Genomic DNA, 21,159 nt, shown 5'->3' with positions numbered 1-21,159 from the left:
TAATAAACATTAACGGTATAATTAATACAACAAAGAAGGAAATGTGAAACTTAAATACTACCTGCTAAATTATACGAAAAGAAAAGAACTGATAACATCAGATTATTTTAACAAAAAAAAAATGTAAAATCTTCTGCACTTAGATCTCAAAACTTTAACTAAACTTGCGAATTTTCCTGGAAATGTTTGCGAATTTTCTAACCTGTTGCTGATATCATTTCAGCCCATCTGCGACCAACAGCGACAAACTGGCCCTCGTCGACTAGCCTATTGTCATGATTAGGATCTAGAAGTCGACTCAGCTCGTCGATCTTCCACCGATCTAGTTGAGGAAGATCGACGAAGGAAAGCAGATGATCCAAAAGCTTGTTAGAACAAACCTTAAAAACAAATTATCTAAGTTTATTCTTAATTTCAAATGGCACAAAAAAAAATTTGGGTAGATGAACAAAGGGGTTGATAAGAACAAGGTGCCTCGAGTTAGGTGAGCTAAGACAAAGGAGCCTAGAGTTAGGTGAGGTAAGAACAAAGAGGCCTAGAGTTAGGTGAGATACGAACAAAGGGGCCTAGAGTTAGGTAAGGTAAGAACAAAGGGACCTAGAGTTAAATGAGGTAAGAACAAAGGAGCATAGAGTTAGTTGAGCTAAGACAAAGGGGCCTAGAGTTAGGTGAGCTAAGACAAAGGAGGATAGAGTTAGGTGAGGAAAGAACAAAGGTCCAAGAGTTAGGTGAGATAAGAACTAAGAGGCCTAGAGTTAGGTGATATACGACCAAAGGGGCCAAGAGTTAAAATAAATTCAAAGGGACAAAGGGGCCTAGAGTTAGGTAAGATACAAAGAAAAAGGTGTCTAGAGTTGGGTTTGGTACAAAGGAACAAGGGGGCCTAAAGTTGAAATAGATTTAATGGGACAACGTGACCTAGATTTAGGTGAAATGTAATGAAACAACGGGCCCTACAATTAGGTTAGATGTAATTTAAAGGCTAAAAGGGGTCTAGAGTTGGTCGAGATACAAAGAAAAGGTTTAGTGTTAGTTGAGATACAAAGTATCAAAGGTGATACAAAAGATGAAAAGGGGCTTAGAGTTGTTGAGATAAAAGAAACAAAGGAGCATCCGGCATAGAGATATATGGGATACAAAGGAACACAGAGGCCTAGAGTAAAAATGGATTCACAGGAATGAAGAAGCCTAATTTCGACAAAACTTCAGAAAAGTCTGAACCCAATTTCGAAAAAACTTTTAAATGTGATTTCTTATTTATTCAAAGCAAGAAATATAAAGTATCCTTACCACTCCAACCCTGTATTCATCAACTCCTTGAAACAGAGATCTAAAGTTAGCGTCCAGTTCGGATAGGTCGGGTTCAATAAGTTCACTACATGAACTACTGGGTCTAAATATATAGATAGGTCGGGTTCAATTTTTTCACTGCATGAACTACTGGGTCTAAACATAGATAGGTCGGGTTCAATTTTTTCACTGGATGGACTACCAGGTCTAAATATAGATAGGTCGGGTTCAATTAGTTCACTGCATGAACTACTAGGTCTAAATATAGATAGGTCGGGTTCAATTAGTTCACTGCATTAACTACTAGGTCTAAATATAGATAGGTCGGGTTCAATTTTTTCACTGCATTAACTACTAGGTCTAAATATAGATAGGTCGGGTTCAATTAGTTCACTGCATGAACTATTCGGTTTAATTGTACAAGGTTACCCACAAAGGATGAGATTTGAAACAGAAATTATAAAGTAGTTTTTCTCAAATTCTTTTTTAACCAAACTATTAAGTATATTTGACAGGACCAGAAAACCAATTTACACCTTCAGCTCCTCATATTTTAAGACTGTTAGGTCGTCATTTAAGTATTATCCCCTGTGGGTATTGAACATAATTACTGTAATAATAATGATATTATTGATTTCTATCTAACCTAGAGCTAGAAATACTTCCAACACTACTATCTGACTCTCCATGTCCTAGAAAAATATCCTCTGGATCCTCAGATCTCTGTTCAAATAATTTGGTTAAATTGAAACCGAGCAGAGGGACTTGTAGTGAGCAATGAGCATACTTACTACTTGTTGTAAAAATATCAGATCGACATAATCGACCCGTCTCCGGAAAAACATTTACTTGAAGGAATTGCGGACGTAATGTAAAGTGGCATGTAATGTATAGAGTGGCATATCCTGTTCACAACGCTACTCTTTTAAGCTTTGTCTGATAAAAAATATATAAGATATCAAAATCATCACTTCCAAAATTTATCATATTAATTGTGGTTTCTCAGTTCTCTATAAAGTGACGTGTGCTTTTTTGCTTCCGAAACAACAGAGGAAATTTCAGAATCAAACAATTTTTAAGTATGAAAATTGACAATATCTTCAATATTTTTGATCAGATAAATTTAATTTCAGGTAGGCCGTTGTGAATCAGGCATAACCCTCTTTTAATGAAGGTTTAATTAAAAATACGAAAGTCTAAAAAAACCTTGAAAATTAAAAAAACCTTGACAATTAAGTGAAGGTTCAATTAAAAAACCTTGACAATTAAGTGAAGGTTCAATTAAAAAAACCTTGAAAATTAAAAAAACCTTGACAATTAAGTGAAGGTTCAATTAAAAAAACCTTGAAAATTAAAAAAAAAACCTTGACAATTGAGTGAAGGTTCAATTAAAAAAAAACCTGGAAAATAAAAAAACCTTGACAATTAAAAAAACCTTGACAATTAAGTGAAGGTTCGATTAAAAAAACCTTGAAAATTAAAAAAAAACTTGACAATAAAAAAACCTTGACAATTAAAAAACCTTGAAAATTAAGTGAAGGTTCAATTAAAAATACGACAGTCTACAAAACCCTTGACAATCGATAAAACCTTGACAATTAAGTGAAGGTTCAATTAAAAAACCTTGAAATTTAAAAAAACCTTGACAATTAAAAAAACCTTGACAATTAAGTGAAGGTTCAATTAAAAAACCTTGACAATTAAAAAAAACCTTGACAATAAAAAAAACTTGACAATAAAAAACCTTGACAATTAAAAAAACCTTGAAAATTAAGTGAAGGTTCAATTAAAAATACGACAGTCTAAAAAACCCTTGACAATCAATAAAACCTTGACAATTAAGTGAAGGTTTAATTAAAAATACGACAGTCTAAGAAAACCTTGACAATTAAGTGAAGGTTCAATTAAAAATAGAACAGTCTGAAAAAAACCTTGACAATTAAAAAAATTATTTTCCTGAATAAAAGTTTGAGGTGCATTAGGTCTAGGAGCTGGGGCCTTGCACGGACTTCTGTTAGGGGTTGTCTTCTGCGAGCTAGAACATTTTTACAATTTATACAAACCCGGTTTTAACTATACACAATGATGATTAAGAAACGTTTTTCTTGTTTTAAAACAGAATTTTTATAAACTGATTACTGAAAGCACATAATAATAAGATTATGGAATATACCAATTACTGTGCATGCATCGATTTTGAATGAAATACTAAGTTAATATTACCAGAAAGTGAAGTGGCAGAATATAGTTTTGATTAATATATAAATTCCGAAAAATGTACGGCCGAAGAATAAATCGTTAAGTAATACAGACAATGCCAATGGCAGGGAAAATAGAAAATAGGTTAGTGTAAGAGTGAGACTGTCTGTACAAAGCTAACTCCATCCTTCCACTGCGGTGCTAAACCGTCATATTAACATTAATTTCAGGTGACCTTCCATTTGAAGACTGGCGTGTTCGATTCACAGCAGTATCTGACAAACCTTCGACTGATTGTATGTCTTATTAAAAACGCGTCTTATTGATTAACACTTTGTTTGTAAGCTGTTTTATATTTAAGAAATAATAATGATCACTCTCTAGAAGTGGCAGAAAATAAATATTTACTTTTGAACTTTTGAAACCCGTTTTTTTTTAAGTAAAATGATCGGTGTCGTAGAGGGACACAGTAGTGGATCTGCTGTGTTGAGTTCACACTTTACCCAGCCTACACCCGGTTTTTACATCAACTCAAACGCTTTTCGAGAGGTTTACATACGGAATTCTTTGCACTCTATGGACGATCATTGTCCTCTTTGCATGGAATCGGAGGGTCACTCGAAATTACTCTAACAGTAGTTTAAGTGAATGCGAGACTGTGCACAGTGCAACCTAAGTTTTTCTAACCTGCGTTTATTGTACTTAATCTTGGCTAGAATAATATTATGAATATCAGGAACTAGGCTTGAGGTGATTATCCCAGGACTACGGGATTGTTTCAAGGCAGGAACATCCTAGAATAATGTTATGAATATCAGGAACTAGTCTTGAGGTGATGATCCCAGGACTACGGGATTGTTTCAATGCAGGAACATCCTAGAACAATATTATGAATATCAGGAACTAGTCTTGAGGTGATGATCCCAGGACTACGGGATTGTTTCAAGACAGGAACATCCTAGAATAATGTTATGAATATCAGGAACTAGTCTTGAGGTGATGATCCCAGGACTACGGGATTGTTTCAAGGCAGGAACATTCTAGAATAATGTTATGAATATCAGGAACTAGTCTTGAGGCGATGATCCCAGGACTACGGGATTGTTTCAAGGCAGGAACATTCTAGAATAATGTTATGAATATCAGGAACTAGTCTTGAGGCGATGATCCCAGGACTACGGGATTGTTTCAAGGCAGGAACTATGCTGGAACCTGGAACATCCTAGAATGCTTGACTTGAGATCTAAAATTATTAGCTATTCTTATCATGATGCCTGTCGAGTTGAACATCAGATTTTTTAGACGTTCTCTAGGGGGAGGTTCTAGTCAAGATATTGCATAGTGTAACAAACCAAACTTTTAAATGATACAATTTTGAAATTTGTTAAGCTTCTAAGGCTTCTAAATAGGCCTAAAAACCAAAATATGTTAAAAAGCGGTTAATAACGATGCCATCTAGTTTCCTGGTTTTATTAATTAATTTTATACTAGGCCTATTATGAATGACAAAGGAAATGAACAATTACCACAAATTCTAATTTTACAAACTAATGCAGACCTTAGATATAGCTCGTTATTTCTAAGACTCTTTTATTCAACTAAAATGCTCATTCTATGTTTTATGTGTCTCATATTTCAAATAGAATAAATATTCGGACAAAACCCAAAAATATGAAAATAAAATATAAAGCAAATCGAACAAAATAAATGTGAAATAAGCCAGTGCTTTGACATTAAACATTATTTATTAGTAGTCTATACTTTAGAAGAAAGATTTAAGTTTATTCAAACTATCATTATTTATCGAATTAAAAAGTCCCTTTGTTAAAATATAAATAATAATAATAATAAACCTGCGAATTTTGTAATCCAGTTTTAAGAAGCCTGGTGGTCAAGTCTCTAGGGGATACACCCTCACCCCCTACCCGAGATACTCTAAACAGAAGGATAAGGTTCAAGTTCAGGGTAAATGTGGGATTCACCATGCAAGAGTTTTCAAGTCAGCATCATTGCAAAAACTGACTCTCCAGTGAGAGGCTGCGTGTTAAACAGCCCCTGGCTATCAATGCCTCCCCGTCTCAAGTTTATAAATATGTTTTAAAATATGATATTTTCTATGTTTTTGGCTTGGGACAAATATATATATTTGATTTGATTTGAAAAGCTAGTTTTAACAAAAAAGTAATTCAAAAGGAGCAAAATATTGTTGATTTGACAAACAGTTTAAAATAACCAAAAAAATTCCGCTCACCTGTAGGACAATGATATTTGTGAGTATGGAGTAGAAACTGTATTGTTCAAGGGTATATCTAGACCTTCTGCAGTCCTCAGTCCAGGTGTACTCAATGAACTTGAACTAGGCCGAGGTGTACTGTGGGTGCTAGGTCGAGGAGTTGTGTTTGAACTGCTCTCTGGTGTACATGTACTACTGGAGGGGGTTAATGTACTACTGGAAGGGGTTAATGTACTGCTGGTGAGGGTTAACGTACTGCTGACTGTGCTGAAGGTTGAGCTGATGACCTCAACCCCAGAGCAGCTAGAGGTTAGGGTCAGATTCAAACCTTAACATAAGAAAACAGTTATCATAGATTCGATTTCGGGATGGAAACGAACTAAAATGATTCACAATTGCATTTTCATAGTTTTATCTGAGTAAAGAACTAATCCTGTCTGGAATGAGACTATTTTGGGGAGGTCACTTTCAAGAGAAAATGCGCGACCGAATTATAAATCTCCTCAGCTTATATAATAGTATCAAGGATAGCTATGAGTCCTTTATGAAACTCTGTAAACAAAGAACAGCGTCAAAATAATAAATTAAATATGATGATATCATTATCGAATATCCAATATAAAACAGAGTAAAAAAATATTCTTTTGCCCCATAAAGTCATAAACTAACCCTCAAATAATATAGATATGTTGCATACAAAGTTTGGGAGGGGGGGAGGGCTAAGCGGCCGTTCTAGGATGAATTCAAACATTTAATGAAAATAAGATCTAGTGCCTACCTGTTGTTAAAGGTGATGAAGGAAGACTAGAAGAACCACCAAGATTAAATAATAAATCTAAACCTAAAGTGGAAACAATAAAAATAAAGACATATTAATGAAGAATGAATAAATGGAAATCTGTGTATACTGTATACTGTACAGTGGACAGGGGGTTAAAAATACCCCAGGATTAGAGCCATCAAAAATATTCTAAATGTACGTCCTACTGAGTAACCTAACTCTAAGATTTAAGTTTGGACTGAAGGTACCTACCTCTGGGATCAGGGTTTGGACTGAGTAATCTACCTCTGGGATAAGGTTTGGACTGAAGGTACCTACCTCTGGGATCAGGGGTTGGACTGAAGGTACCTACCTCTAGGATCAGGGTTTGGACTGAGTAACCTACCTCTGGGATAAGGTTTGGACTGAACGTACCTACCTCTGGGATCAGGGGTTGCACTGAAGGAACCTGCCTCTAGGATCAGGGTTTGGACTGAGTAACCTACCTCTGGGATAAGATTTGGACTGAAGGTACCTACCTCTGGGATCAGGGTTTGTTCTCAGTAAGCTACCTGTGGAATAAAGGTTTAGACAGAAGATAATAACTAATTAAGGATTAAATTTTGGACTGAGAACCTACCTCTGGAAATAGGGGGTTGCACAGTGGTCCAGAAGTTGCAAAAAATGGACATAACTATTTAAAAGACTTTTTTAGGCATGAAATACATCAAAATAGGGGTTTTTGGGGCCAAGGATTTCACAAATGCAGTCAAAATTTGCGTACACTCATCCAGAGACCGTGCATGCGCAAAAAAATTGCAAAAATGTGTGCAAAATACATGTTGTATATCGATTTACATGTTTTTGGGGTCAAGCATTTAAAAAATGCAACCAAAACTTTCATACACTTGCCCAGGGCCCATGCACATGCAAAAAAATTGCAAAAATGTGTGCAAAATACATGTTGTATATCGATTTAAATGTTTTGAAGCCAAGAATTTCAAGAATGCAACCAAAAATTCTGCAAGTTTTATTGAAAGCATACCATTATTCATAATCAACAGTTTCTTTGACTCTTCAGCCATACTTTTCAAGCATTCTTTCTTTTCTGATCATAGTCTATACTAGTCTATTTTATCTTCAAACTCTTAAGAAAATTGCTTGCTCTCTCTTCAGTTATCTCAAATGTTTGAACAATTAAGGCCTATGGCCTCAGTTTTAAACATATCAGATATGTTTTTATTTAATTTATAGAGTCTCGTAAGAATTCATACAAATCTTTCCTATTTGTCATCTTGAAGAGAACCACTTAACTGACGAATAAAAAGCCAAGGTGTTGAACAACATTCAAGATTTTTGCCATGTGCATGTTTAATCCTGATTTATCTTAGCTCTGTTTATCAAACTATACTCAGGATTTATCTTGAATCAAGCAGTGTTAATCATGATATAGTCAATAGATACATATGGAGGTATGGGAGGGGTTTGAACATTTTTAAAATGCAGAGTTTCTTAGTTATTTTCTAAGATTTTTAAACAATTAAATGGCAAATTTACGTTACTAAAGCGGACAAAAATCACTAAACCTCGAAACTAATTTTTTTTGCCTTGATTGTGTTCCGACAGCTCTAACTTGCTCAAATGGATCAAAATGGTTCATAATTTGAAACATTTCTTTTGTTTAATACTTACATGAAATATTGGCATTGGTCTAACATCTTGCAAAATCTTGCAAAAAATTTCCCGCTACTTGCAAATTCCAAGTTACACAAATTTTTGCAATTTTTTTCAAATGCCAACCCATAATTTTTTTTGGTTGAAAAAAAAATATTTTTTTTTCACCAAAAAAGTTTTTTGTATTTATAGTTGTTAATCAAAAAAAGTTGCAACACTTTTCTGTTGCGCAAAATCAACTTTTTTTACAATAGTTTTTTTTTAGTAAAAATAGATAAAATGAGTAAAAATAATAAATCTTCTTGACTCTAATCCTCATAACTGGAGTACCAACCAAATTTTTGTTCCAAAATTTCGGATTTAGCTCTCAAATATTGTATAGTAATTTACAATACCTTTAAAAATGGTTTTAAAAGTTAGTGAAATTTGGGGTTTTGCCAACCTGTGGACCACCGTGGGTTGGACTAAAGGTACCTTATAATGGGATTAAGGTTTGGACTGAATGACCCTACCTCTGGGATTTAGATTTGGACTTAGTAAACTACCTTTGGAATTAAGGTTTGGACTAGAGCTGGTAGAAGAGCTTGAGGGGCCGTTCAGCTTAGCAGGTCTCAAAACAGGCCGCACAATCCTATAATAGTAAAAATTTGGTCACATTGTATTTTACCTTAAAAGATTCTTAAGTCCCAAATTTTTACCTGGGTCGGTTTCTGTTCTCTTTTCCATCTGGGATTGGTAAATTGGACTTCAACCTTTCCGCCATTTTCTTCCCTGAGAATTTTTTAAAAATATTATTAATTTTTTTCTTCCAAATTGTAATTTTATCATTTTTCTGGCATTTATCATGTGAGTAAAGGTTTGCCTTGTAAGCATTAATATAACCTTGGTTTTCAAAATATTACATATTCTAATTAGTGTTGATGGAAGATTATTTCGAACTTTTCTCGAGTGTTCTTCAAATCTATGTTTTCTTAAGTTAGGTTCTTCTGTTGGTTCTTTCGGATTCAGTAATCTATTTCTAAGCTCAGAGAAAGTTATTTAAGAAATATTAAGAGGCGGGATGTTTTTTTGAAAATTAAAGTGGATCTTCTCACGGATAGTTTTTTATTTTAAACTATCAAAGATCAAGGGTTATCCCAGTTTTAAATATTTTAAACTATCAAAGATCAAGGGTTATCCCAGTTTTAAATATTTTAAACTATCAAAGATCAAGGGTTACCCCAGTTTTAAATATTTTAAACTATCAAAGATCAAGGGTTATCCCAGTTTTAAATATTTTAAACTATCAAAGATCAAGGGTTATCCCAGTTTTAAATATTTTAAACTATCAAAGATCAAGGGTTACCCCAGTTTTAAATATTTTAAACTATCAAAGATCAAGGGTCCCCAGTTTAAAATATTTTAAACTATTAAAGATCAAGGGTCACCCCAGTTTAAAATATTTTAAACTATTAAAGCTCAAGGGTCACCCCAGTTTAAAATATTTTAAACTATCAAAGGTCAAGGGTCACCCCAGTTTAAAATATTGTTTTTTTTTCCAGAAAATTCAAATGATCCTTATTTTGAGCATTAGTGCACAGGCTTGAAACTAGAAAGAACTAGGATCAAAATTAGTGCCTGATTTATCCAACACTGTATAAATGAGAAACAGCCAGAATGAAAATTGATAACTTTTTCTTTATCTAGATATTAATATATATATTTAATATTTATATATTCAGTTTTTCAGTTTTGAATTCCCATAATAAATAAAAATCTCTGATGCCTGGTTTTATCCACATGCTCTACGATCAATTTTTCCTCTAAAGGCATTCTTTGTATTCTGAAAAATTATCACAGGTTATTTTAGGAGATTTCGTAGACTTTTTGGTTAATCAATGGGGTCTAAAAACATATCAATTAGTCACATATTGTGCTAAAATAATACTGATGGCACCGAATGCTTTCCTCTGAAAAGATGAATAAATAATATGGGGCCTAGAACCCGATTTAATGAATAGTGAAACATAGTTGAACTACGCAGACGTAGTTCAGCCACTTCTCTTCGACCTGAACCGTGGTTAAACTACAAATGCGCGGTTCACCTACTTCTCGCTATTTATCAAAGCTGACCTGTACTGATCAGTGATCATAATTTACAAAAAATAATTATTAAATGTCAATCCATGATAAAAATGAGACTGAGATAGGTTCTACAGGAATTCTTGTTTACTTCTTTCTCTTCTTGGCTGCCTTTTCCTCTTCAACCTTAATTTTATTTAATTGTAATACTTGACGAATATCTTTCCCCAACATTTTAAGCACATTAACATTATTCTCATCGCAGCGCTCAGTCTCTCGTTCACCCTGCAGCGCATCAAAATGCCCAACCTAACCCAAGACTGAAACTAAGGGGCCGAGTACTGCGGTTCGGGTGATATTTGCATAAAGAACAAATCGTAAAACAAGAATGGCATTTAGGATTAATAAGGCTAAAAGCAAAATAAAGCAAAAATGACGTGAACTAAAAATGACAAAAGAAACCGCTTGTAGTGAAATGTTTAGTATGAGGAAGGAAAATCTTAAAATATATAAAATATAAAATAATATCAAAACCTCTTTCTTCCTCTTGAGTATAGCCAACATAGCAGGGGTAGGATTAATAAACTCTCCGTCAGTTTCTCCTGAACATGTTTCAGTGTTTGTAATTTAGCATGCAAAACCAGAGGTAGGAATTAATAAATAGCGAGAAGTGGTTAAACTGGGTATAAATAGATTGATTACTTGCGAAGTGCCCCTCGGCCATTATAGTGAAGTAGCCTAAATTTCTGCATCTAGTTTTACAACTTCCTGCTATTCTTTAATTCCTTCATTAAACCTGACCTCAAGATAAAGAATTATTTTAGTTTTTAACAGCTAAATTGCACTGGTAAAGCTGTAAATGTATTTAACTTTAACCATACTATCAGTAAAAATGTAAGGTTAGGAATGAAAAATTACAGAATAAAGTTATCCCATGGAGTAGACAGAGCTCCAGGGAAGTGTTTGGTGTTAAATTAAAATCATACATGCTGACACAACAGCTTTTGAGAAGAAGTTTTAATTACTTAAAGCAACAAAATTAACTGGCATCTAGGTCACAAAGTTGTACCAGTAATTTCGTACAAAGTGGACTTTTTCCTAAAGTCTTGCCGGTTTTTTTTCTTCAAAATAGTCAACTCACCTTCACTAGTTGCAGCCTTTTTAACTGCAGACTTTTTCGGAGACTTTTTAGGAACACTACTAGGAGATGAAAGACGATCAACAGTGGGACGAGATTTTCTCGCTGCGGCAGCCTTTAATATAAACATAATTCTGACATAATGTCACGTGTTTCCTTGAGGAATAGAAACTCGTTAAAAAATTTCAGGGAAAGAGCGAAGAAACACAATTTCAAGAGTCAGAGAATCGTAAAAACCAATTTTCAAATGGAAGATACTTAAAATACTTGAACAGTCTCAATAAAGGGACTACAGACGTAATATCAAGTAACTTTCCCTTTATAGAGTTTCATGTCTGATTTACAACGGTACCCTTTAAACCTTTGTCTGATGAAGAATCATATTTTTGCTTTGAAAACAATATAAAATAAAATTTGTTTTAACTAGACACTATTTCAGCCTTAAAAACGACAAGATCTTCGACAGTGTCGCTAAAATAAAGTTTAAAAGGGTACTGCTGTGACTCGGGCATACCTCTCACCTAAAATTACGTGAACAGCCCTATTAAGCAAATATACCTTAGCAATAAAGCCTGGACTGGTTTGACAAGCCATCTCTTTATAAATCTTCTTCTCAGTCTTCTTAGCAGCAGCAGCAACTTTCTTCACTCCTTTCACAACCTTCTCCGCCTTCACAACCTTCTCCACCTCGGGGTCTGTAGCTCGAGGTGTTCCTCTGCTTACTGGAGTTCCTCTACCTCTTGATCTAGGAGTCCCCCGAGGAGTACCTAGTGGGAGTAATATAAGTATAGATATTCCCATAATTCTAATTTTTGTTGTTTTTCCTAGAAATCCTCCCTATTTTGTTGTTGTATATTGTCAATTTATTTTCTTTCTTAAATTTGTTGAGGAAATATGTTTTACAGTGCAATTTTATAATTTCTCTCCCCAATCCCAAAAATAACATAATTTGATGTATTTGAAGGATGAAAACAAGATTTGAAACCTCCTTCGAAAAAACTAAACCAAAATACAAATAAAAAATGTTCACCCATCTATCTATCTATCACGACGCATATGCAACCTATAAGAGTTACAGAAACCGTGGAACCCTCAGACAGATCCCTGCCTGCGCGGGTGGGAGCACACACTAGGCTTTATGTGCTCTCCCCCAGCCCGAGTAACTAATCTCCTGTTTTCTCTGTATCTCATGTCTTCTACATATATATTGCACAGCAAGAATAAGCTCGTTGACTAATCTCCTGTTCTCTCTGTATCTCAGGTCTTCTATTGATCTATTGTACCGCAGGGATTAGGATGATTACTTATCTCCTGTTCTCTGTATCTCAGGTCTTCTATTGATCTATTGTACCGCAGGGATTAGGTCGTTAACCAATCTCCCGTATCTCATGTCTTCTACATATATATTACACAGCAAGAATTAGCTCGTTGACTAATCTCCTGTTCTCTCTGTATCTCAGGTCATCTATTGATCTATTGTACCGCAGGGATTAGGTTGTTAACTAATCTCCTGTTCTCTCTGTATCTTAGGTATTCTACTAATCTATTGCACAGCAGGGATTAGGTTGTTAACTAATCTCCTGTTCTCTGTATCTCAGGTATTCTACTAAACTATTGCAAGCAGGGATTAGGTTGTTAACTAATCTCCTGTTCTCTCTGTATCTCAGGTCTTCTACTAATCTATTGTACAGCAGGGATTAGGTTGATTACTAATCTCTTGTTCTCTCTGTATCTCAGGTCTTCTACTAATCTATTGCACAGCAGAGATTATGTTGATTACTAATCTCCTGTCCTCTCTGTATCTCAAGTCTTCTAGTAATCTTTTGCACAGCAGGGAATAGGTTGTTAACTAATCACCTGTTCCCTCTGTATCTCAGGTCTTCTACTAATCTTTTGCAAAGCAGGAAATAGGTCGTTAACTAATCTCCTGTTCTCTCTGTATCTCAGGTTTTCTACTGATCCATTGCACAGCAGGGAATAGGTCGTTAACTAATATCCTGTTATCTCTGTTCAGGTCTTCTACAAATCTACCCCTACTTTTGCCTTTAAGTCCATGAGATATCAAGTTTGGTCTCAGAAGCCAAGAGATTTCCCAAACAAAAGTTTCACCCTTTCCAGAATCCGGATAATAAAGAAAAAAAGCTCTGAAGATGAAAAGAACACTAACCTTCCATTTTCTTGGGTGGAGAAGGTTCGAAGATATCTTCGCTCTCTGATTCCTCTGTCGCGCTAAGCACAACAGATTTCTTAGGAGATCTACCCGCTTTACCAGGTGCTTTAGGCGTCCTGAAAACATTGAAAATGTTTTCAACTTGAGTTTTAAAATGAAAATTTGACATTTTCAGAAGGGTGTACAAGACAATTAACTTTATTATTCAAAATGCACAAGGAACAGAAAAAGTACTGTATTGTGCAAGACAATTAACAAAAAAGATGTCCTTGGCAATTGCTTTTTTTGTTGCAGGACTAGTTTTTTTATAATAAGATTGCAGACAGTTTCTAAGAATTAACTAGTTGTAGGAACCCAAAACCTTAACGGTACTGAGTTAATGTTTAAAGTAAACTTTAAATCGATCAACAACGGGGAAGATTTCGTCATTTTTCTAACCTTATAAGTCTTCATTTCTGAAAATATTCTCTACTCTAAGGGTAACGTTGTGAATCGGGTTAAAAAGTCTGTTTTCCCTTTTGATAATAAGTACAGTGTCGGCGTTTATATCAATAAAATGAAGACGACGTTTTTATTAAAGTTCTGATTGTAAACGAGAATTACAAGTTCTCAAGTAAAAAGAGAGAAGTTGTTTTGTTTCCATGATTATCTGTATCTATGCTGTTAAAAAGCGTTTAAAATATAAATATTGAAACCAAAAGTCGTTTTCATTGTGTTGATATATACGACGACGACTGTATATGATATCTTATTGCGTATCCTAGGTCATATTTTAGGATTTACTATATATTTTTTTTTATCAAGTTCCTTATTTAGTGTACTGTACTGTACCTCACAGGTTTATTAGGAGAGGATGCCGTTAGATTTATCTTTCCTCCGGTTTGCTTCAGTTCCGCGGAGAAAAAGCTGCGGCATTTGTCATAATCCGGTTCAGCCTAGTGTTTACAAACAGTTCACGAGGCTCAAAAGAGAATTTCAGGGTGATTAATATAACAATTGACTTTTAAAGGTCATTGAAGTATAATCATTTGAAAAATTTAGAAATGTTATATTTTTACCAAAGTATTATTGTAAACTCCATTTTTACCGTAAATTCTAGATTTTTGACGTAGTTGAAAAGGTTCTGGGTAGGTTTAGAAAGGTTGGAGACAGATCCTGGCAGAGAACACATCAACTTCTCCTTCTCAGCTTGAACCTTCACGGGACTGAACAGGGAAATAAAGTTACAAAAATTATCATTTATCTCCTGAAAACTACCCCCAATATATTAGAGATTATTTAAAGTAAAAATTTTTTTTTTTCATTTTTAGAACCTAGAGTAATTTTTAACTTTCTAGAAAAAAATTGGCACTAAATAAATTTTATTTATCATCTTTATCAATGTAAATCAACTGTTTGTGTTAGATTAGTTCAAAACTGGTCAAATATTCAAAACATTTAAATTTTCTTTTTTTATGGGAAAAACTTAAGCTTTGCTTACTTGGCCGTGCTAGATATCCAAGGTAATGTCCCCATTTTCCAGTGATATAGATTATAGCAGAGTACTTCAAGATCACTTCTCCTGCTAGTACAACCTAGAGATATAGATTATAGCAGAGTACTTCAAGATAACTTCTCCTCCTAGTACAACCTAGAAATATAGATTATAGCAGAGTACTTCAAGATCACTTCTACTGCTAGTACAACCTAGAGATATAGATTATAGCAGAGTACTTCAAGATCAATTCTACTGCTAGTACAGCCTAGAGATATAGATTATAGCAGAGTACTTCAAGATCACTTCTTCTGCTAGTACAACCTAGAAATATAGATTATACTTCAAGATCACTTCTCCTGCTAGTACAACCTAGATATAGATTATAGCAGAGTACTTCAAGATCACTTCTTTTGCTAGTACAGCCTAGAGATACAGATTATAGCAGAGTACTTAAAGATCACTTCTACTGCTAGTACAACCTAGAAATATAGATTATAGCAGAATACTTCAAGATAACTTCTCCTGCTATTACAACCTAGAGATATAGATTATAGCAGAGTACTTCAAGATCACTTCTACTGCTAGTACAACCTAGAGATATAGATTATAGCAGAGTACTTCAAGATCACTTCTTTTGCTAGTACAGCCTAGAGATATTGATCATAGCAGAGTACTTCAAGATCACTTCTTCTGCTAGTAAAACCTAGTAATATAGACTATGTTTCCTAAAACATGCAAATAAACTGCTATCTACATGTGCATCATGTTATTAAACTGGTACCTATATGTGTATCATGTTACTTCACTGGTACCTATATGTGTATCATGTTACTTCACTGTTACATATATGTGCTGTGCATCATGTTAATAAACTGTTACCTATATGTGTATCATGTTACTAAATTGTTACCTATATGTGCATCATGGCATTAAACTGTAACCTATATGTGTATCATGTTACTAAACTGTAACCTATATGTGTATCATGTTACTAAATTGTTACCTATATGTGTATCATGCTACTAAATTGTTACCTATATGTGCATCATGTTACTAAACTGTTACCTATATGTGCATCATGGTATTAAACTGTAACCTATATGTGTATCATGTTACTAAACTGTAACCTATATGTGTATCATGTTACTAAATTGTTACCTTTATGTGCATCATGTTACTAAACTGTAACCTATATGTGCATCATGTCATTAAACTGTAACCTATATGTGCATCATGTTACTAAACTGTTACCTATATGTGCATCATGTCATTAAACTGTAACCTATATGTGTATCATGTTACTAAATTGTTACCTATATGTGCATCCCTAGATAGATATTCTATAGTTCCATCATGTTCCTTTTTCTTGTCTGGACAATACTCTTTGTGTCCTGTCGTCTATTTAACAAATATTGACTTCAATATATGTATAAAAAATAACTTGGACGCCATTTTAACCTTGTATTTAGGAATAAAAATATCATTAAATCAATCATTTATTCTTATTCATCTTATATTCGTTGTTGTGCTGTTGTAGATACACAATACACATACACGTTGATGTTCGGAATCTTTATGCCTTTAAAGGAAATTGATTGAAATTTCCAGATATTCTTCATTTGAAATGTGCCATCAATTATTTACAACAGTACCCTTTCAATATTTCAGTGATTACAATTGATGAAAATGGCTTTTTTAATCTAAAAGTTTAGAATTTCTGGATTTTTTCAGCAGAGACTAATAAAAATTGGCAGTACTTTTTTAGGTCACCAACAATAACGTGACAATATCTTTCGTCCAAAAGATAAAGATAAAAATGTACAGTGTACAGTTGTTAGTCCTTTTAGAAACCGGCACCCTTTACAGGACGGGTCACTTAATACTGCGCTCAAATGTTATATATTGTTTTTCTTCTAAAAATTATTTCATACAGGGTTACCCACAAAGGATAAGTTTTAGTGACGACCTGTACCTCTGTAATGGAATTATAGGAGGACTGATTTGGGCTGTATGCCTTCAATTAGTTTATATTACAATTAGCTTACAATTACAAGGGACCATACATATAAGAATATTATGAATAAATTCATTACAGTCGCCTCTAAAGTCTCATTTTTTAATAGTAACCCTGTCACATATTCTAATAAGTCAAGTTCCCTTGATATATTTAACACAGAGACCAAAATCCACCAGAAATATCTTTCCACTCTCCTTGTTTAAACCAACAAGAAGATTTGCTGCCTGAAAACAAAAGGATTAAAGCAATTAAAAAAACATTACTTAAAGTAAGAAAATGCGTGTATTTGCAAAAAAAAAATAAAATATTTGTTATCCAAGATCCCAGAATTTTTAATTCTTTTTAGGGCCTTATGAATAAAGTATGCTGTTTAGTTTTTACTTAGCAAAACTGTTTTAATGTAAACGTAATTCAAGGACGGGCAATGGCATGTACGATTTACAACGATAATCTCAAACCGCTTTCAGATCAAAAATGCAGTAACAGTAAAAATACCCAAGTCACAATAAATAAAATATTTTTAAAGAGCAAACATGGATTTCTGATTCTTTTTTGATCACTGATCAGTCAAAGCTTAAAAAAAGTATGGTTGTGAATCAGACATGCCAATCTATAAATGGAGAGCCGCTTGAAAGTACCTTAATATCATTATGAGTGTATCCTCTTGAGTGTATGTACTGTAGTGTATCTATTATCTGTACTGCAAGAGTACCGATTAAACTATCAGACAAAGGATTCCGACCATTCTGGAATGTTTTATCCAGATCAACGCCAAGCCTAGAAAATTATATCTTACTGTCAAAAATTCTTTTTATATCTTCTGGGAGTGGGTGAATGTAATTTAAAACTTTAATGAAAAAGTGATTCCAACTCAAAACGTAATTTATAATTCAAAAGGAAATTTTATTTAATAATAAATGTATTCTAGTTAAAATTAATAATCTTTTTTGTTAAAGACCAAACTCATCGTAATTCGAATAGAAATTTTCAATTTTGACTTATTCTATACATGAATATTAAATATCATAATTAAAAAGTATATATTTTTTATTAGTTTAAAATCATTACAATTATAATTTTCATCTTCATATTATAGGAAAACTCGTCGTGAAGTAAGAAAGAGGGGCGTATACAGGATTTTCTTGAACTACCCAAGCACATTTCATATATTCAAGGGAGGATTATATTGTTCATTATTAAGATATTGAAGATGTGACCTATCTATGACGAGGAAACGATAAATATCGTCTTTGTGTGGGTGACTTCCTTGTGCGCGCATCAAGGGCATGTTGACTGGCCTACCCCAGCTCTTCACGTGATCAGCTGTTCCTACCTGGAACAGGGGTATACATTTTCTTAAAAACTTTTACCCTTTTAAATCACCCTCTCCCCCCCGAGTTTCGTATTTTTGATTTTATAAAGGTTTTATCGCTGAATTTGCGAAAATAACTGATTTTTAGGTGAAATTAAATATATTTTTGGGTAAGAGTATGAAAAAGGATGAAAAAAACGTGGTTTTTGATGTCTAATTTCTAAATAATTTTTTCAGAAGTCAGTTTCCAATTTTTCAATAATATACATCAATGACCTGGAATTCAACATCTATTTATATATTTGGTTTAAATGTTTGTTTGTTTGTATCCAATGTCAAAGCGAGTGAACCGACCCGGGACGTTTTTTGTGGTAACTGGTAACTAACATAGCCCCAAGGAAGGGTTATAGCTGGTCAAATTAAAAAATTTGGTATTCTAAATGTTTCATTTTTGAAAAACAGAGAAATCCGCGATATTTTGCAATTAATTTAACATTTAAAAGATAAAATAAATTATAAGATTAAAAAAGTATAAAAATATACCTGAATATAAAAATGCATTTCTACAAAAAGGGGTCCGTTCTCCTTGGGTTCAATTTTCACAACATGACTGCCAACAAAATTCGCATCATTTAAAATCCTGGCGTTTAAAAAAAAATAAAATTCAACAAATTTTTGTGGTTTCAGATCGGAGTTTCAAGTTATTGCTGAAAATATTTTTAGACTAAACTTTTAAAGTTAAAATACACAGATTTAAAGAATAATTTTCGTAACAATTCTCTCTAATAGCCCACTTGATTGTGAATCTTGAACTTAAGATTAAAATTCATTGATGGAATTTTTATTTTACCTGGCATTATCAGTTGGTGCATTTTTTCCCTCAACAGCTAGATAAATCTCTCCAAAGCCACCAACTCCAATAGATTTACCCAGGGTCCATGGTTTCTTGTTTTTATCCACAAGTACCTAAACAATATTACAAAATACTTCCAATAGTCTACCATGGTTTCTTATTTTTATCCACTGGTAACAAAACAATATTACAATATACTCCCAATAGTTTACCATGGTTTCTTGTTTTTATCCACTAGTAACTAAACAGTATTACAATATACTCCTAATAGTTTACCATGGTTTCTTGTTTTTATCCACTAGTACCTAAAAAATATTACAATATAATAGTTTACCATGGTTTCTTGTTTTTATCCACTAGTAACAAAACAATATTACAATATACTCCCAATAGTTTACCATGGTTTCTTGTTTTTATCCATTAGTACCTAAACAATATTACAATATTCTCTCCCAATAGTTTACCATGATTTCTTGTTTAATATCCACAAGTAACTAAACAATATTACAATATACTCCCAATAGTTTACTATGGTTTCTTGTTTTTATCCACTAGTACCTAAAAAATATTACAATACACTCCCAATAGTTTACCATGGTTTCTTGTTTTTATCCATTAGTACCTAAACAATATTACAATATTCTCCCAATAGTTTACCATGGTTTCTTGTTTTTATCCATTAGTACCTAAACAATATTACAATATACTCCAAATAGTTTACCAAGGTTTCTTGTTTAATATCCACTAGTACCTAAACAATATTACAATATACTCCCAATAGCTTACCATGGTTTCTGGTTTTTATCCACTAGTAACTAAACAGTATTACAATATACTCCCAATAGTTTACCATGATTTCTTGTTTTTATCCACAAGTAACTAAACAATATTACAATATACTCCCAATAGTTTACTATGGTTTCTTGTTTTTATCCACTAGTAACTAAACAATATTACAATATACTCCCAATAGTTTACCATGGTTTCTTGTTTTTATCCACTAGTAACTAAACAATATTACAATATACTCCCAATAGTTTACCATGGTTTCTTGTTTTTATCCACTAGTAACTAAACAATATTACAATATACTCCCAATAGTTTACCATGGTTTCTTGCATAATAATTGATATCTGCATCAAATAAAAAAGTTGCACTATATCTGAATTCTGAATGCTGCATCTGATCTATATATTGCATCAAATCATGCTGCATCAGTCTGATTCAAATTCAATAATCCATTCTAAAAGCTTCATCAATGTTACGTCAGATCTGTATGCTGCTTCATATCAGAGTTTTAAAAATGATCTGTATGAAATCTGAATATAACATCAGATCGGTTTTGATTTCTGGTGTTGATGGTGTCATATCAATTGAACTAAACATCGATTGAACGAACGTAAGTTTTGGATTAATGTTTATTAAGACTAACGTTCAAAATGACAATAGTCCTTAAATATGTATTTTAATAATTTCATATTGACATGATTAAGTTTATATTTGTTTAAATGCTCTAAAAGCGGGCTTATGAACAGCTGACTTTAATTTAATCGGATATTAGTCCAATCGATGTAGCATTGTATCTGTAATTGTTATCAAACGTAACTTTTATACAGTAGAAATATCCAAAAAGAGGATTATAATCTAAATGTTGCATCATATCTAATTGTATCCACGAAAACTCACCGTGCCGGGGGGAAGATGGTCCGGCATCCTGTATCCTGAAGCAGTTTTTTTCGGTTTCTTTCCACCACCATCTTTCTTAGGACCCATCTTGTATTCTGTAATTACATGCATCTTGTAGTCAACATTAGTAGCATGTAGATTGTAGATTAATATATATTTAGCACAACAATTTACAACTTACAATAAACAGGGGATAGAGAAAAAAGAAATGTTATTTATGTTTACAAAGTTATATTTAGTCTTTTCTGTTAATACTTGAAGTCAATTTACATTAATGACAATGATTTAA

General features: G+C 33.3%; 2 protein-coding genes across 4 annotated transcripts in view; both read right to left on the bottom strand.

Moving 5' to 3' along the window:
• Positions 1 to 9,981, bottom strand: part of LOC111701284 (uncharacterized) — a 14,463-nt gene extending 4,482 nt beyond the window's left edge. Inside the window, exons 1-12 of one of the 2 annotated variants that reach the window (XM_023472480.1) lie at positions 9,922 to 9,981; positions 9,078 to 9,174; positions 8,855 to 8,931; positions 8,702 to 8,787; positions 6,501 to 6,563; positions 5,741 to 6,050; positions 5,343 to 5,424; positions 4,177 to 4,283; positions 3,247 to 3,325; positions 1,937 to 2,013; positions 1,291 to 1,393; positions 203 to 380 (exon numbers count right to left, since the gene is read on the bottom strand). In XM_023472480.1, the coding sequence (XP_023328248.1) occupies positions 203 to 380; positions 1,291 to 1,393; positions 1,937 to 2,013; positions 3,247 to 3,325; positions 4,177 to 4,283; positions 5,343 to 5,424; positions 5,741 to 6,050; positions 6,501 to 6,563; positions 8,702 to 8,787; positions 8,855 to 8,931; positions 9,078 to 9,174; positions 9,922 to 9,968 (1,306 nt within the window). In that variant the 5' untranslated portion in view covers positions 9,969 to 9,981. Of the gene's footprint in view, positions 1 to 202; positions 381 to 1,290; positions 1,394 to 1,936; positions 2,014 to 3,246; positions 3,326 to 4,176; positions 4,284 to 5,342; positions 5,425 to 5,740; positions 6,051 to 6,500; positions 6,564 to 7,527; positions 7,583 to 8,701; positions 8,788 to 8,854; positions 8,932 to 9,077; positions 9,175 to 9,921 lie in introns of those variants that run through there. The other variant, XM_023472481.1, reaches the window with a different exon arrangement.
• On the bottom strand, positions 9,977 to 20,967 carry LOC111701286 (serine/threonine-protein kinase VRK1). 2 transcript variants are annotated; one of them, XM_023472482.1, is made up of 15 exons: positions 20,871 to 20,967; positions 19,182 to 19,297; positions 18,875 to 18,971; positions 18,237 to 18,352; positions 17,658 to 17,796; positions 17,160 to 17,243; positions 16,316 to 16,400; positions 15,006 to 15,099; positions 14,613 to 14,730; positions 14,357 to 14,460; positions 13,523 to 13,641; positions 11,914 to 12,122; positions 11,359 to 11,470; positions 10,752 to 10,819; positions 9,977 to 10,403 (listed from the first exon to the last, which is right to left on the bottom strand). In XM_023472482.1, exons 1-15 carry the CDS (start codon positions 20,955 to 20,957, stop codon positions 10,365 to 10,367), a joined length of 1,587 nt encoding a protein of 528 aa, XP_023328250.1. In that variant the 5' UTR covers positions 20,958 to 20,967; the 3' UTR covers positions 9,977 to 10,364. The 2 variants fall into 2 exon arrangements, with proteins under 2 accessions (XP_023328250.1, XP_023328251.1); XM_023472483.1 differs by having other exon boundaries at positions 18,875 to 18,941.
• Between the last annotated feature and the right edge of the window lie 192 nt (positions 20,968 to 21,159).

The sequence above is a fragment of the Eurytemora carolleeae genome, unplaced genomic scaffold (assembly GCF_000591075.1).
Source record: "Eurytemora carolleeae unplaced genomic scaffold, Eaff_2.0 scaffold431, whole genome shotgun sequence".
NCBI classification, from domain to species: Eukaryota; Metazoa; Arthropoda; class Copepoda; order Calanoida; family Temoridae; genus Eurytemora; species Eurytemora carolleeae.
The sequence above is the reverse complement of the archived record's forward strand: the minus strand, read 5'-3'. Positions and strand labels throughout refer to the sequence as shown.